General features: G+C 44.1%; 1 protein-coding gene across 2 annotated transcripts in view; it reads right to left on the bottom strand.

The window, feature by feature from the left end:
- The window catches only part of tncb (tenascin Cb), a gene marked incomplete at its 5' end in the record, with an annotated part of 44,033 nt that overhangs the window by 16,976 nt on the left and 8,465 nt on the right, over positions 1-18,592 (bottom strand). For both annotated transcript variants that reach the window (XM_083904898.1, XM_083904899.1), the window contains 5 exons: positions 331-606; positions 8,922-9,185; positions 10,361-10,450; positions 14,527-14,712; positions 15,848-16,117. In XM_083904898.1, coding sequence (XP_083761024.1) covers positions 331-606; positions 8,922-9,185; positions 10,361-10,450; positions 14,527-14,712; positions 15,848-16,117 — 1,086 coding nt within the window. The remainder of the gene's footprint in view (positions 1-330; positions 607-8,921; positions 9,186-10,360; positions 10,451-14,526; positions 14,713-15,847; positions 16,118-18,592) is intronic.

Here is an 18,592-nt window from a genome sequence, read left to right as displayed (position 1 = left end):
AAATAATTAAGCGTATTGATATTTTCTCAGGTTCCACACAGTCGTACAGTGGCTAGCGTTGTTGCCTCACAGTGAAGAGGTCAAGGTTTGACCAAGGACCATCTTTGCACTCTTCCCACAGTGCAAATGGACACCATAAATGGGCCGTATGGAGTGAATTAGTTGGTGGTCGGTTGGTCAATCTACCCAAAAACATCAACTTCATTAGTAAAGACAGCCACGCCAGAGTGGACGAACGCCACCTGACGACAACAAACGTCTAATGAGAAGAAGAAGAAGAAGAAGAAGGAAGTAGAGAAGGAAAGACCCCAGCGTTGACGGCGTTGATACCTGTGATGGTGTCTGCAAAGACCGGGTCTAAGAGGACCCCCCTGTAAACCCCGTACAGGTTGGCCCTGTACCAGGTGGAGGGCGAGAGGCCGGCGACGGCGAGGCTGCGAGCGTCGCCGGGCACCGTGTGGTTCTGCCACTCGGCGCCCGTCTCCGCGTCGGTCACCTCCACGAGGAAGGCGTCAAACGCCCCGTCCTCGGCGGACCAGGACAGGAGCAAGCTGTCCCACGACACGTCGCTCACCGTGACGTCGGTCACCACAGGCTTCTCCTCGTCTGGGTGACGACAAACACAATCGACATGTGGTGGTGAGACACACGGGGGGGTGAGACGGGACGGACGTGGACGAGGTCAGACCAGCAATGCTTTCAGGGATCGGACGATGCAGAAACTTGAAATGTTGAAATTCAACAATTTATCACGTTATAATGTGAAATAATTGTGTTATCAGTAGTGCTGGGGATGTTAACGCATGAATGGCGTCAATGGAGTCAACGCATGACACGTTTCCATGGCGAGTGACTGGAAAACGTTGTGGTGCAACGTGAAATTCCACGATATAATGGGACAATTTTCAGTTTCTCATTATAACGTCATAAAAACGTGAAAATATCCTGATATAAAGTGAAACGTTTCATTGTTTTAGCTTAATAATAACATACATACAGTACTGGTCCAACCTTACGACACACAAACATACACACACACATGTTCGGGAGATTCAGGAGAACATTTCTTGTTGACAATAATGTGAAATGTGACTCACATGCAAACACAAACAAACACAGAAGAATTGAGCCCCAGCTCAACAACGGATGGAGTCCTTGAGTCAAAATCGGCTGCAAAACAGGCGAGCGACTCTTTGTTTCTTTCATTTCAATGGTTCGGTGTTTTGCCGCTGAGATGATGCGCACATTCCCTTATTTACACTACAAAAGGTCAGAGGGAACAAACAGCGTCCTCGCCTGCAGCCAATCTCCTCTCCTCTACATTACCATATAAGTGGAAAGCTAGAAAGCCAAAGCGGCGGCAGCGGACGTGCTGATGCGGTTTCTGTACGTTAATGGCTGTGAACGAGCCATTAACATTTTGAAGGTGCGGCGTAGCCCGGGCCAGTATATGGCAGAAGTACGCCGTCCACTTCACACACACACCGTTGAGAAAGCCATGCATGCAGGGCCACGTGCAGCAGAAGCAGCAGCAGCATTAACAGCAGCTGCCTATAATCGGAGTCCATTGTCAGTGCAATCATTCAGAGAGTAGATTAGAGAAGGAGATGGAGATGGACCAGGTAAACATCAACGCTTCCATTATCCTCTTTTCACCACGGAGAAGAAAAGAGAGCGAATGGAAGGAGACAATAGGAATGTGATGGGCTCGGGCTGTTGGAGGGTGGAGGGTGGAGGTTGGGGGTTGGGGGGGGGCCTTTTGCTCGGCTCGGCTGAACGTCAAGAGCTCACATGGACGAGGACGATGCATGTGCTTCTTCGTTTGAGTCAGCAAAAGAAAGGTTCCAAGGGTTTCCATCAGGAATAGTAGCAAAACAACCAAACTACCGTGCCATTCCATTCATTGGCACCGCAAGGGAAGGGTGCCAAAGAATGGTGCGGTAGGGGCCGTTCCATTCTTTGTCACCAAACCCGCGAGGTGCCAAAGAATGGTACAGTAGAAGCCGTACCATCTTTTTGGCACCCTTCCCTTGAGGTGCCAAAGAATGGTACAGAAGGGGCCATTCCATTCTTTGTCACCCTTCCCCCTTGAGGTGCCAAAGAATGGTATAGTAGGGGCCATACCATTCTTTGGCACCGCAAGGGAAGAGTGCCAATCAATTGTGCGGTGGGGGCCATTCCATTCTTTGGCACCTCAAGGGAAGGGTGCCAAAGAATGGTACAGTAGAAGCTGTATCATTGTTTTGGCACCCTTCCCTTGAGGTGCCAAAGAATGGTATAGTAGGGGCCATACCATTCTTTGGCATCTCAAGGGAAGGGTGCCAAACAATGGTGCGGTGGGGGCCATTCCATTCTTTGGCACCTCAAAGCAAGGGTGCCAAAGAATGCTACAGTAGAAGCCGTACCATTGTTTTGGCACCCTTCCCTTGAGGTGCCAAAGAATGGTACAGAAGGGGCCGTTCCATTCTTTGTCACCCTTCCCCCTTGAGGTGTCAAATAATGGTATAGTAGGGGCCATACCATTCTTTGGCACCTCAAGGGGAGGGTGCCAAAGAATGGTACAGTAGAAGCCGTACCATTGTTTTGGCACCCTTCCCTTGAGGTGCCAAAGAATGGTACAGAAGGGGCCGTTCCATTCTTTGTCACCCTTCCCCCTTGAGGTGCCAAAGAATGGTATAGTAGGGGCCGCACCATTCTTTGGCACCTCAAGGGGAGGGTGCCAAAGACTGGTACGGCTCCTACCTACGTTACCATTCTTTGGCACCCTTCCCCCGTGAGCTACCAGAGCAAAGTGGTACGGTCCGCGTGGAGCGAGGCCATACCGTCCGCGTTCACATGCAGTTGATGACGCGTGTGCTTTGTGACTCAATCAAACGGTGTGTCGAGATATCACAGTCATTCTGATATCTGCCATTTGATCGACATGCGCTCACTTTCACATCACATCTCAACACGAGGGCGACATCCACACCACGTTTTCATTTTCAGAAGCGATCTGCGTCTGTTTCAAACGCAACTAAAAACTCTGCGTATCACAGGATTCAGAGTCACTGGGTTGGACTAAATCGGGGAAGTGAATGTAGGTAACTGTGTCATCACATCCAAAGGTCTACTCGCCCAGACTGATGGTTTGTTCCAATTTGTGGTGGAAACTCTTTCTATTTCTGAAGTCATGAGGAACCTCGGATTTCCAATTTAACAGTAACCTCATGGGATTCCAAGATGGCTGTCGCTATAAAAACACTGCTATTTTTTTTATTGTTAATAGCTGTAAATCAGTCGTACACAGAGAGCTGTTTAGTTTGTAACTGAAGACACTGTGTGGAGTAGAGCAAAGGCCTCTGGGAAAAATGCAAGGGTGTGAAATAATGAGCTTAAAATTTCAAAATAAAGGTGTTTGTTTTGCTATGGGACCTGGAACACGTTGGACTCAGGAGTGACGTCACGCCCGGGTCCAACTTCTGAGTTCCGGTTCTAAATGAAACACGAACTGATGCCCCCGAATTTCTTCAACATCTAATGTGGAAAAACGCAGAGTTTTCAGTTTTTAAATCGCTCAAAAAAATGCCAGAATTCTTTCTCCCGAAAATGAAAACGGAGAGTGCCGTGGATGTGGCCACAGATCACGTCCGTGCATGCAGGACCGTGATCTCGTTTTTCCTTCCCTGTGCTCGAGCGCAATCGTCTTCATTTTGTGACGAAATGAGATAATCCAACCAAAAAATGTTCCCTTCGGCACTTTTATGTTTCACGCCGATGACGCAACACTGCCCACATCGGGTGGAAACCCCCCCCAGTTTCACGGTTCCATACTGATTCAGCAGGTCACCTCAGATTAGACACCCTGAAATCCTTGTCATCCTTCCAGAGATTTTTTCCAGGCACAGGGAGAATCCTCCAGACCTCGGCTTACCTCGCTCCAACCCCCCCCCCCACACACCACCTCCTCTCCGCTGTGTAAAAAAAAACCCCAGCGTGAGCCGTGTTTGTGCTACATGTTTGGGGATGATAACGGCAGCAGGTCGGGCCGGGCCGTGGATTAGAGAGGGCCGCCGAGTTTCTTCCCCGAGACAATGTTTTAACAGGAGTCGCAGCATGTGGCCTTTTATCTGACGCAGCCACAGTTCATCGTGGTCAAATCGCACAAAACCAGAGGGGAGCAGGGCTTACGCCAACAATTATCACATGAATGAAGGTTCTGGAGGGCGCACACATGTCCATACAACACCCACACATCCACCCCACCCACCCACAGCCTCCAAATCTACACACACACCCGTACACACACACACACACACACACACACACACACACACACACACACACACACACACACACACACACACACACACACACACACACACACACACACGTTCAATCTCCATCAATCTCTCAATCATACGAGCCTCACGAGTGCACGGACAAGAATAAAGAGAATGGAAACATGCACTTACTCACACACACACACACAGGTTCACACTGCTATTCTTATCAGGACATTGACAAAGCCTCATCACTAACCCTTAATAAATAACTAGATAATGACTAACCCTAACCTTAACCTTTAACATAACCATAATCATAATTCAAGTATTACTCCTAAACTCAACCAGGTCCTCAGAAACGAGGTTCTGCCTCATTAGGACCAGGTTTTGGTCTCGAGGACTACTATTCCATCACTAACCCTTAATTATAACTAGTTAATGACTAACCTTAACCACAATTCAAATATTACACCTAAACTCAACCAGGGCCTCAGAAATGAGGTTCTGCCTCATTAGGACCAGGTGTTGGTCTCCATGAGGACTCTTATCAGGACTCTAGATTGACTTCCATTCATTTAAACAGCCTTAATAAACCCTTATCCCTTATCTTAACCATGAGTAGTTACTGCCTAACGAGAACCTTAACCATAACTACAACTTAAATCTTCGTCCTAAATTCAACCAGATCCTCAGAAACGAGGTTCTGCCTCATTAGGACCAGGTTTTGGTCTCGAGGACAACTATTCTTATCAGGACATTGACAAAGCCTCATCACTAACCCTTAATTATAACTAGTTAATGACTAACCCTTAACCACAATTCAAATATTACACCTAAACTCAACCAGGTCCTCAGAAAAGAGGTTCTGCCTCATTAGGACCAGGTTTTGGTCTCCATGAGGACTCTTATCAATACCGTGCATTGACTTCCATTCATTTAAACAGCCTTAATAAATCCTTATCCCTTATCTTAACCTTGAGTAATTACTGCCTAACGAGAACCTTAACCATCACTACGACTTAAATCTTCGTCCTAAATTCAACCAGATCCTCAGAAACGAGGTTCTGCCTCATTAGGACCAGGTTTTGGTCTCGAGGACTACTATTCTTATCAGGACATTGACAAAGCCTCATCACTAACCCTTAATTATAACTAGTTAATGACTAACCCTTAACCACAATTCAAATATTACACCTAAACTCAACCAGGTCCTCAGAAAAGAGGTTCTGCCTCATTAGGACCAGGTTTTGGTCTCCATGAGGACTCTTATCAATACCGTGCATTGACTTCCATTCATTTAAACAGCCTTAATAAATCCTTATCCCTTATCTTAACCTTGAGTAATTACTGCCTAACGAGAACCTTAACCATCACTACGACTTAAATTCTAGTCCTAAACTCAACCAGATCTTCAGAAACGAGGTTTTACCTCATGAGGACCAGGTGTTGGTCTCCACAAGGACTTATATCGGGACTCTAGATTGACTTCCATTCATTTAAACAGCCTTAATAAATCCTTATCCCTTAACTTAACCTTGAGTAGTTACTGCCTAACGAGAACCTTAACCATAACTAGGACTTAAATCTTAGTCCTAAACTCAACCAGGTCCTCAGAGACCAGGTTTTGGTCTCCACGAGGACACGAGGACTACTACTCTTATCAGGACTCTGCATTGATTTCCATTCATTTAAAGAGCCTACAACAAATCCCTTATCTTACCTTATGCATTAGCACAAACCACATTAGCTTAAATGTTAAAGGTGTAGCTAACCTAATCTTTCTGAAGTGAATTGACTCGTCTTATGTCACGGATCAAAGTTTCAGAAGTGAAAAGGACTAGTGTCCTTCAGCGGTTTGTCTCCGCCCACCCCTGCTCTGCTGCTGTATACACACAAACGCTCCCTCAGTCAGGTCTGATAGTTTTGCTTGAAGACCAAACAAAGGCAGAATAATAACAACTAAAAACAAATAACTCAAACATTAGGTTCTGCATCATTGGGACCAGGTTTTGGTCTCGCTCAAGGACTACTGGTCCTGAGGATTTCACACACACACACACACACACACACACACACACACACATCCTTGTACTTGCTGCATACTGAGGACTGGGTTGCTGGCAAAGTAGGGACCATCATTTCCACTTTATAAATCAACATAATTACAAATATCTACAAAGAACTACTGGTTGCAGTACCATAAAATGTCTGCAGGTGGAGCCCCAGAGCAAAAAGGGCTGGAATTTTTGTTTTCGATTTTTAATTTTTGGTCCAAAATTTTACAAAAACATCATACATCAACAAAAATGTTAAGTTCAAAACTTGACAAAAACGTCATACTATACTATGTTGTCCAAAATGTGAAAAAAATTTTTGACCCAAAATAAAAAAAAAAAATTTGACCCAACATTTGGAAAAAAAATTTGACCCAAAATTTGAATTTTTTTTTTACCAAAATGTGAAAAATTTTTTTTACCAAAATTTGAATTTTTTTTTACCAAAATTTGAAAAAAAAAATTTGACCCAAAATTTGAAAAAAAAATTGACCCAAAATTTGAAAAAAAATTTGACCCAAAATGTGAAAAAAAATTTGACCCAAAATTTGAAAAAAAAAATTGACCCAAAATTTGAAAAAAAAAAATTTGACCAAAAATTTGAAAAAAAAATTTGACCCAATATTTTTGGCCAAAAATTTGACAAAAACGTCCTGTCGTCCAAAATTATTTTTTTTTTTTTTTTTTGACAAACTGAGTATAGCATGTTTACAACCTAAGGAAGTGATTTCAATGAAAACAAAGTGAGGACCGGACAAAATGACCTCACTTTGTTGGTTAAAAACCCTCACTGGTCCTCAGTATGCCGCAAGTACAAGAACACACACACACACACACACACACACACTGTTCTTGTGTAATAAGACGACCGTCAATCCTCAGCTCACCAACTTTTCCCTGGTGTCGTATCGATCATTGCCTGCAGCGCTGCAGTTAATAAGCAGCGGTTACATAACGGGAAGATTTACTGGTGAAATCCTCGTTCGGGGGCCGACGACCACGAACGACCGCAGCACGAAAAAATGCGCCATAATCGTTCCATTTATCTTCTCTTGTTTTGGTTTAAGAAAAAATAACTGAGGACCAGGGGGGTTAAAAAAAATAAAATAATCCCACATGCTATAAATGAGCCTTGAAGGGGGGTTTGTTTGGGGTTTGTTTTTTGGGGGGTGGGGGTTGAGGGGGGTGTAAGGTAGAGACAGAGAGACTAACATTCACAAGCCAACAATGAATTCAATTCATGGCTTCAGTTTGGCTGCGGCGCTGAAGGACAAAAAAGAAAACTGTGGTTAATGAGGATTTCTCTCTCTCTTATTCTGCAGCAGCAGAAACACTGAGGTTCATTCAGAGGAAAAAAACCTCCGTCTGTGACACTTTTCACACACACAACGTCCTTCATGACCACGCTCACACACACTCACTGTATATACATATACATACGGGCGAAAAATTAAATGTATTTCGTTGGGATTTTGACGATAACAATGATTTGTCCTTTCAAATGCCATTTTAAGAGTCTGAATGATTGTGTACGGACTCAAAATTAAACAAAATCAAGGTTTTTCAACACATGCATTTTCTCATTGTTCATAATAAAGTATCATCACACTTGATTTGAAAAGAATAGTTTGCCTGATGAACGTCGAGGACCAAAATTTGCAAGTCTAGACTGCGCCGCGAGAGTCTCTTACACTGCTGCCAAATCTGTAATCTGGATCAGATCCGGATGAAACTTAATCCGATGCTTCACTCTTAGAAATAAAAGTGCTAAGTAGAACCATATAAGGTTCTTCTTCGGGCATAGGAGAACCCTTTCTGGCTCAGGGTAGAACCTTTTTATAAAGGTCCCACCTGGAACCCTTTTGGAGGGTTCCACCAAGAACCCTTTTAAAACCCTTTATTCAGTTTTCAAAGGGTTCTCTGGATCAAAAAAGGTTCTTACTGGAACCATTAGTGTTACCAAGAACCCTTGATAAACCCTTTCTTCGGGGGGATAGGGTTTTTCAGAAGCAAATGGTTCCAGGTAGAACCTCAGCCCTTGCAGAAGGACCCTTTTGGAACCCTTATGTCTAAGAGTGTAGAGCGCATGTGTCAAACTCAAGGCCCGGGGGCCAGATGTGGCCCGCCACGTCATTTTATGTGGCCCGCGAGTGATGAATTGGTCTTAAAAATCTGCGTTACAATAGGTCTATTTAGGCTTTAAGGCGTGCGTAGACCATAAACTACATTTCCCACAATGCACGGCGATTGCGTTACCCGCAAAGTGACGGCAGCCCGCCACTAGATCGCAGTGTATCATTGTATACGCATCACGCGACGAGTGGAATTGAATTAGTAATAAATACAGAAAATTATTTATCAATATGTTACAGAGTATTTAGCTTTATTTTACCTTATATTTAAATGGTAAATTGTTCTGTATGACAGTTACATTTGGCCCTTTGAGGGTAAGCGTTATGCTGATGTGGCCCTCAGTGAAAATGAGTTTGAGCTATGATTTCCTTCTCTTTTTGCACAGTTTTTGCACGCTATAAGCTAATTCTGGTCATCGCGTGACCAGTGTCCGTAATCTGAAAGACATTTTTGTGTGTGTGTGTTTTACCTGTCGGTGCTGAGACAGTCGCGGGGACACTGGTCCTGCGTCCTCTCTCCGCCGTGATGCTGATGGTGTACAGCATGCCGGGCGTCAGGCCCTTCAGGACGTGAGTCTCCGTGCCGACCGGGATCACGACCTCGCGCCGGTGTCCGTCCGCCGACACGTGCACCAGCCTGTAGGCGTCCATCTTGGCCAGCGGGCGCTTCCACTCCAGCGTGATGGTGGTCTCTGACACTTCGGTCACAGTCAGGTCTTTGGGAGAGTCCAATGCTGAGCGAGGAGGAGGAGGAGGAGGAGGAGGAGGAGGAGGAGAGGACGTTCAAGGGTTAAACAACAAAACGACACAGAAAATGTCATGTAAGAACATGAAAACATCGCCTGGGACATTTGTTTTCACTTTCTCCTTCTTGACTGCCAAGTTTCTAACATAATAATAACATTACAAAACTGTTTTTTTTTTTGTTCCTTCTCTCGCAAACATGCAAACATTTGTTTTATGTTCACATATTAAATTAAATTAAGACAAAGAAGCACTGGCTTTTCCTGCAAGAGCTGCTCATGAGCAACTAATGGCTATAGTTTCTTAACTTATTAGCAACTAGTGGCTGTAGTTGCTAGCTTAGTGAACTAGCAGTTGGTTTGTTTTTTAGCAAATATTTGCTAGTTTTTCAATAACTACCTGCTAGTGTCTTAATTTCTCTTGTTTCTTGGTAAACTAGAAGCTAGTTCCCTTAGTTTTTTTTTTCAGCAACTAGGTGCTAGCTTTGTAGCAACTAGTGAGTAGCTTTTTTTATGAACGACCAGCTAGTTACTAAGTTATTAGCAACTAGGATCAAGTGCCTTAGCTTCTTGTCCACTAGCAGCTTGTTACTTGGTAAACTAGCAGCTAGTTCCCTAGCTTTGTAGCAACTAGGAGCTAGTTTCTTTGCTTAACGGCAGCCAACAGCTTGCTTTGCAGCTAGCTGCTAGTTACCACAAGCTTTTTAACAACTAGCTACTAGCAAATTGCGTTGCTTCTTAGCAACTTGCAGCTTGTTTCAGAAGCTAGTGACTTAGCAAAACTTAATATTTTGTCTGTATGTTACTGTCATACTTCTCAGGTCACTTTATTAAATGAGAAACTGTATGTCTCTGAAATTTATTTTGATATTTCATTATCTCAAAAGCAGGACTGTGTCCAATATTACATTTAACATTTTTTTTCCCAACAATTTAACTTTGGTTCTTTCGCCCCGAAATTTGTCACGAGCGAAAAAAAATAATACCTTTCATTGTGTTTCAGTGTTGAAGAGGCTTTGCAGAGTTAGCAACATGTGGTCTAAGAATATCTAAGATTTCTAGGTGCCTTTATATTTAAATGTTTAAAAAAAAAAAGATGACAAATTAGAGAAATATGGCTCCTCGTGCTTTTCCGTAGACGTGAGTCTGAAGCGAAACCATCTCACCGGTCACTGCGTTGGTCGTCGTGGGCAGACTCTCGCGCTCGTCTTTTACCGCCGTGACTCCCATCCCGTACTCCGTGCCGGGTCTCAGGCCTGAGGAACCCACGACAAAAAACAAACAAAAAAAAAGTCATAAAAAGCAAAACGTCACGTTGTCGTTTGCGCAAATCCATTGAGGTGTCGCTACATGAACGATCTGGAGAGGGCGAGGGGACGGGGAACTGTGGAGTGGAGTGGAGTGGCCAGCTGTTTCTTCTAATGGCTCTGGTGCCTGAAGCACAACACAAAAAGACTCTCATGTGGCCCTGATTGCATAATAGATCGCAGCCTAATTGCATTTCATGGTGAGCCTTTGCTTCGGCGGCGAAAAACATCAGCGCCCGTATTTGCATTGATGGATCTATAGGGCCCTTGTCGCCGCGCGGCAACACCACACTCGCTATGATACGCCGGAGCCGCGGCGGCGGCCTCTTTGGTCTCAATAATGAAGCCCCCAGCGCTCGGTCCGATCGCTTCTAATTTCGTTATTAACTCCAACAGAGGTCATCGCACACAGAGTCTTACGCCATGAAATTACACCTAATGCCCGGGAAACGCATTATCAATAAAACCACGGGCGTGAAGGCAATTACAGATAATAACTGTGTGAAAGGAGTGTGTGTGTGTGTGTGTGTGTGTGTGTGTGTGTTCTTGTACTTGCAGCATACTGAGGACCAGTGAGGGTTTTTAACCAACAAAGTGAGGTCATTTTTACGGAGTGAGGACATTTTGGCCGGTCCTCACTTTGTTTTCATTGAAATCACTTCCTTAGGTTGCTATAACGTGTTATACTCAATTTGTCAAGAAAAAAAAAAACACATTTTGGACGACAGTATGACTTTTTAGTCAAATTTTGGACCAACATTTTTTTTTCAAATTTGTTTTCAAATTTTGGACGACATATTATAGTATGACGTTTTTATCAAATTTTGGACCAAAAATTTTGGGTCAATTTTTTTTTCAAATTTTGGACCAATTTTTTTTTCAAATTTTGGACCAAATTTTTTTTCCAAATTTGGACCAAATTTTTTTTTCTAATTTGTTTTCAAATTTTGGACGACCTATTATAGAACGACGTTTTTATCAAATTTTGGAACCAAAAATTTTGGGTCAATTTTTTTTTTCAAATTCTGGATGACATAGTATGGTATGACGTTTTTGTCAAATTTTGGGTCAAATTTTTTTTTGTCAAATTTCTTTTATCAAATTTTGGACCAAAAATGTTGTGTCAAATTTTTTTTCAAATTTTGGACATAGTATAGTATGACGTTTTTGTAAAATTTTGGACCAAAAATGAAAAAGAAAAAATGGTACTGCAACCAGTAGTTCTTTGTAGATGTCATTCATGAAGTAGATATTTGTAATTGTGTTGATTTATAAAGTAGAAATGCTGGTCCTCAGTATGCAGCAAGTACAAGAATGTGTGTGTGTGTGTGTGTGTGTGTGTGTGTGTGTGTGTGTGTGTGTGTGTGTGTGTGTGTGACAAGCCTCCCAAGGACAAAGAATTGGGGGCAGAGACAAAGACACAGTTTAGCCTGTTGTTGTTTCTCATCACATCTAATCCTGAAGGTGCGAAAGCACAGAAGCGAGCGAAAGACGGAAAATAAACAACAATTTCACCTTCTTAAAGGGACAGTCCAGGTTATATGAAGTACACGGTCGTCAAAAAACAACAACAACAACAACAACAACATTCAAACCAGGATTGTTAAAAGTGATTTTGACCAGTGGTCTAATCCCTCTGGACACCAGCTCCACAACATAAAAACTTGGACTTTTTGCCAACTCGTGTATTTAGATTATCGTTAACATTTCCGATAATGATTTAAACTTCAAGCACACGGTCCATTTTCTGTTATTACGCTGTTCCTCCATGACAAGGAGTCAGTGAATATAACTAAACATTTGATATTGTTCATGTGTAATAATAAAAAATCAAAACTTTAGACACTAGAATCGCTGACGTTCAACACTTTCTATATGATATTTGTGAGTTTGCACCAAATCCCATGCAGAAAATCATCATTTTTATCTCACGTGGACACAGGGGGCGCTGCAGCTCGACCGCTGCCGTGTTTTGTAGTTTTGTGACACTTGTTTGAATCCAAATGAAGGATTTCAAACACTGACGACGCAAAAATAACTCGGTTGAACTTTGTGACGGATCTCGAGGTAGATCTATAATCGCTGATTTTCTCTATGGACTCTGGTGTGGGAGAGTGAGTGGTTTTTCCAAGTTTTTCTCTGCTCTTAGGTTTTGAGTTCTGTTGAAGTCGGTTTTTTACAAAGTGAGCCTTTCGTTGAGTGGCTTAAATCTGTGTTTGCTAATTCCTCGCAGCCATATATTATTATTCCAGAGTGAGGTCAGTGGTTGTGGTTCGGAGAATTCAGACTAACATATAACACTTGATGGTGCACTTTTGTCTGTTGACATTATAAAGCCTTCCTTACAAGGGCTGAGGTTCTACCTGGAACCATTTGCTTCTGAAAAACCCTTTTCCAGAAGAAAGGATTTTTCAAGGGTTCTTGGTAACACTAATGGTTCCAGTAAGAACCATTTTGATCCAGAGAACCCTTTAAAGGTCACATAGAGTGGTCCTGTTGCACATATATGTTAGTAATGGAGGTCTACTTACATACATTAACTTGTTTTTATGGTCAAAAACCTCCTAGTTGCTGTAAACGAGCCGATAGAAATCCTCTTTTCTGACGGTGTTTTTCTGCTGCGAGATTTCAGAGTGAACTTTCACCCCCAGAAGACAGAGTCTTGTGATTGGCCAGTACTATCCAGCACATCAGCTCTCAGAAGCGCAGCGCCCCCCTCTGGAACGGCGGACGCACTGCTCCTCATTATCAAAACATTGTTTTAACGGTGTTTAAAAATAGCTTCGTCACGACTCCCCAGACCCAGAGTCAGAAGACACTGTCGCTCGTGAAACACCTCCACAACGGACGTTATTCTTCTTCTGCGGTTCAATGTACGTAACCGGATGTGCCCCGACTACGGAGCAGGACGATCGGTTGTTCAGGAGAACCGCTGCTTACGTAACTATTACGGGATTTTCAGTGATCTCGTTGAGCCCCGAGATTACAATAAAACACAGCGTTCTCAGCAGTGGCTGAACTGTTTGTTTAGAACCGTCAGGGCTTCATAAACAAGGTAATGACGCAGATACACACTAAAAAAAACAGCGATAATATGAACTTCTGGTCTAGTTCCGCTTTAAAACCCCTTTCCTGAATCAAGGGTTTTAAAAGGGTTCTTGGTGAAACCTTTATAAAAAAGGTTCTACATGGAGCCAAAAAGGGTTCTCTTATGAGGACAAGCCGAAGAACCTTATATGGTTCTACTTAGCACTTTTATTTCTAAGAGTGCATGAGGGCACTGACATGTTATCAACACTGGCTGCTCAGCGGAAAAACAACAACCACTGAACGTCTGCTTTGTAGTCATATAAAACAAAGAACACTCTGGAGCACAGAACAGTGACCCTTTAACAATGCGGCCTTTTCCAGCTGCTAATGAGCTAATTATCAGCTGTAAAACACGGAGAGCGTGTGCTTGCTTGAGCGGCTCCTGCAGCAGGTTGTTCTCTAAGCGGCGCGGCGATCGATATCGGCCTCGGCTTAATTTCACGGTCACGTGATCAGCGAGTGAGCGAGCGATTTAATTAAACAGACGTTTAGCGAAATCGCTCGTTCTTTTAACTCGGAAACAACTGCCCGTGTCTCACTGAGCGTATATATCATCGCGTTCTTCTACCAGTTAAAGCATTGATATCATGCATCGGTGTATCTACTGCCCTCTCTGGTCAAGCACCTGCTACTGCATTCAAATTTTCTACATGAATCCGCTAAAGTTTTTTTATCGTATCTGCATCTCATTCACACTCTTTTCTGAAAGTGGCTTTCTTTTGTCCATTCTTTCGTCGTCAGTTAGCCAAGTTAGCCTTAGCGACCTACGCTGGTTTATTGAGGCTTTTATAGGTCAATAAAAATGCAAGAAACGAGCCTGTAGAAGGTTTGCGATCTGCTTCTTCTTGCACCAGAGTTTGTAGACGTTTAAGAGGTTATCTGGTGTCGTGTAGTCCTTGGTGAGATGTTACTGCGTGTCCCGTGTGTTACTATACCGGTGATCTTGGCCTGCGTGGTCTCCTTGGGTCCCGCGGTGAAGAGCAGCTCTCCGTGTTCGCCTCCGGACAGCGTTCCGTACTTGATGCGGTAGTTGTCCACCTGACAGTGGCTGTTGGTCCACTCCAGGGTGATGGTCTCGTCGGTCAGCTCCACCGTCTGCAGGTCTCTGGGGGCGTCCAGGTCTGAACACACACACACACATACAGAGTTTGACTTTAAAACATCGTACATATAGTTTTATTGTGAAGTTTACATCATTCCATATAAAAAAAAACCCTACTTACATTGAGATTCTGTGATTACATACATTAACTTGTTTTTATGGTCAAAAACCTCCTAGTAAACGAGCCGATAGAAATCTCTCCTTACTGACGCTCTCCTCAGCCGCGGTATTTCAGACATAAATCTCACACCCAGAAGACTGACTGTGTTGTGATTGGCACAGCCGGCGTAGAGCCTTGCCAACTGTCTTGTGATCGGCCACTAACCGGAAGTGACATTTTCAGCACACCCGCTCTCAGAAGCACAGCTCCCCCCTCTGGAACGGTGGATGCACTGCTACTCATAATCAAAACATTGTTTTAACAGTGTTTAAAAATAGCTTCTTCACGACTCCCCGCCGCAGTCACTTTTATGACTTTGACCCGGAGTCAGACCCAGAGTCAGAAGACACTGTCGCTCGTGAAACACCTCCACAACGGACTTTATTCTTCTTCTGCGGTTCAATGTACGCAACCGGATGTGCCCGGACTAGTACCCGGAGCAGGAGGATCTGCTGTTCAGGAGAACCGCTGTTTACGTAACCATAAGGGATTTTTTTCAGCCCTTCAGCAGTGGCTGAACTATTTGTTTTGAACCTCCAGGGCTTCGTAAACAAGGTAATGACACAGATACACACTAAAAAAAACAGCGTTAATTGGAACTTCCCGTCTAGGTCAGCTTTTTAAAACGAAGGATAATAGGACTATGCAGTATATTTTGAAGGATGAACACGACAATTCTTGGTGTCCTTGTGTACACGCCGAGTTTCATGAGCCCTAAAAGCTGTGCTCAAACAGTAGATGAGGTCCAGTCGGTGCTCGGGCGGTGATTTGCGAGCTCACAGTGGAACACAGATGCATGTAACAGGATGTAACGTCTCATAAAGCGTAGCTGTAAGTGAAGCGTACGTGCGGTCCTGACGTGCAGCGCTCAGCAGGTCACGAGACTCTAATAAACCTTTAACTGCTCTTCATCTACCAGGAAGGGGTTTTTGCGACGGTATAATCACCTCTTTGTTTTTTCCACCCTGGTCGTAAAAAGATAAACCGGTTTTACCTGTGAGGAAGGACTCGTACACGGGAACGCTGCTCCTGTCTCCCAGCCGCGCCGTCAGGGAAACCTCGTAGTGGGTGTCGGGGGCGAGGCCTCCCAGGTGATACTGGGTGTCCGTGTTGCTCAGCTCCACCACGCTGCGGTCGCCGGGGTCCGAGCTCGGCCCGTACGAGACGCTCACGCCCTCCACGTGAGCCACGGGCTGGAACCAGGTCACCAGGGCCGTGGTGTCCGTCACGTCGCGTACGTCCACGCTGCTCGGGGCGTCGATTCCTGCGGGAGAAGACGGTTTGTTTAACGTAACTCAACAGATGGAATTGCTGCATTCAATTCAGTTCATCGCGTTCCAGTTGAGAAGACGGACATGGACTCAAACATAACTCACGGCTAGCCATCATTAGCAATACCAGTCAATAACAGTGCTATTGTGCTATTAGTGGTTAGCAGTAGCAGTGTTTTCGTCAGGGTTGGTGAGATTACTCCGAGTTTCCCAGTTGGAAATCCGACTTCAGGGGGCAAATTTTCACCTCGTAAATTCCAGAGTTCCAACAACGAACGGAACGCACCAACGTGTCTCATCAAGACTTTAGTTAGCGCTTTGGATGCTCCTGGACAAATGAACGGTTGGGCTAATTATGTTAATTCAACAACATGGAATGATGTGTTCCATTTACACTGGAACTTGGTAGTCAGAACTTGGAGTGACATCACCCCCCAAAGTTCATCGCGGGTCCAGATGAGAAGAAACTCGGGATAGCCACTGTTAGCCATTGTTAGCCACTGTTAGTAATAACAATCTGTTGAGTATTTTCTCAAAATCTATCGCGTTTGGACAGAAAATGTGACTTTAGCTCCTCGAGGAAATTTGCCGAAGGTTTTCTTCCCTAAAAGAGTGTCTTTTTTCCCAGTGTTTAAGAACATCAGAAAATAGAAAATAAATTTAATTTAGTCTCGGGTTTGGATTCGAGCAGTGTCATCACAAGATCTCGATCGAATGTGTTTGAATTATTCCCTCAACATCCCTCTGGAACACTGTCTGACAAAAACAGTTAAATTACGGCAGATTCTGCCATAATTTAACAGTTGATTCGTGGAAACAATCGGCTGCTACATCGCTGTTGTTACACCGTTATTCACGAGCGCAGCCGTTTTTACAGAGACGCAGACAGCGTTTAGCCGTTTATTTATAGATCAAACCCCCGTGCGTTTCGTTGAAGGACGACTTTTTTTCCGCCGGGCGCCGAAATTGATCCGTCACACGAAAGCAACTTTGGGGAAAGTCGACCCTCTGCGCCGCGCTGATAAAACGAAGAGAGCGAGCTTAACGTTTCCCGTTTAAACGTCTGACGCTCTCTCTCTCTCTGTCTCCTCTGAGCCCACAACTGCTCCACTGACACAGTCGGCCTGGCAGAAAGAGGAGGAAGAGGAGGAGGAGGAGGAGGAGGAGGAGGAGGGAGGAGGGTTGAGAGTGAAGGGACCGACCTACTTCACATCACATTAGCTGCTCAGCATGTAAATCCCACAGTACTCACCGCTGGCTGGTGTAGCGTTGGGACAATAAGAGTGAATCTCCACCTGACACTGTGTCAATAACTGTCATTATCGTTTGCCGATGTTTACTGATTTATGCTAACGACGGCTCCGTCGCTAAATAGAACTCGACCATCGTTCATTGGGCTGATTATTTACACCTGTGCTTTTCCTACTGAGGTCTGGCAAAATGGTCATGTTAAAAAAAAAAATGTGGTCAAAAAACCCAATAACAACCTCTAGAGCTCAGTTAGCGGATGTCGCGCAACAAAAAAACGACGCCGTCTTGGCGGGAAAACGACACGGTTCACATCCATAGAGATTAGGAGGTGGGAATCAAAGGGAACCTCGCGATACGATACGCGCTACATGGTTCACAACACTGATGATACGACAATTCTGTGATTGTCGATATATTGCGAGACATTCGTATAGCGATCGACCGCGATATCTAAGTGAAGAAAACAAAAACTTTCGATAGAAAGAGAAGACGTGGACAGATGTCGTCAAACAGAGTCGTCGCGTCGTCAGATCGGCTCTCACGACACTGAAGCTAGCCTCCAGATTCGGCAGTTGAGGGGAAACTTAAGGGAAACGTAACCTTTATTTTATTTTATGTGACAAAGTCGTTACAGACGCTAACGCTAACGGACGTAAACATCTTGTTTATTTGACAAAGTCGATTTTGTAAGCGTTCTCTGGAATAGAATGAAAGATGTTGGAATAATGTCCACTAAGACCACCAGGGGGCAGTATAAAGATCGGATATATTCAGTCTGTCAGATTCTGTGGGTTTTTCCTGCCAACATGGCGGCGTCAACAAAGTGAGGTCAGTATTCAACACACCACAAAAAAAAGACTATAAAACTAAACTAAAACTATAAAAGCTACACTTTAGCTCTTGTATTGACGGATTTTGTTAAAATGAGAAACCAAAACCCTGAACAAACAACTTTATGTGTTGTGTCACAGTGGCAGCAAATCACTCTTGTACCAATTTAAAGTGCTTTTCTGTTGACGTTCCTCTCGGGGTGTAAATCCATCATCCATGTGATTAGATGCATGTAACTGGGACGTAAAGATACAGAGCGCTGTTTGTGCCGCTCGGAAGAAAAAACAGATTCAGACAATAAAAGCGAGGAAACCGTCGTAATCGTTTGCTTTTCTACAGAAGTCGAAACGCGGTTGTCCGTGACAGCTCACGGCGCGTTTGGCTTA

This window comes from Microchirus variegatus, assembly GCF_963457635.1.
Source record: "Microchirus variegatus genome assembly, chromosome: 18".
NCBI lineage: Eukaryota > Metazoa > Chordata > Actinopteri > Pleuronectiformes > Soleidae > Microchirus > Microchirus variegatus.
The sequence above is the reverse complement of the archived record's forward strand: the minus strand, read 5'-3'. Positions and strand labels throughout refer to the sequence as shown.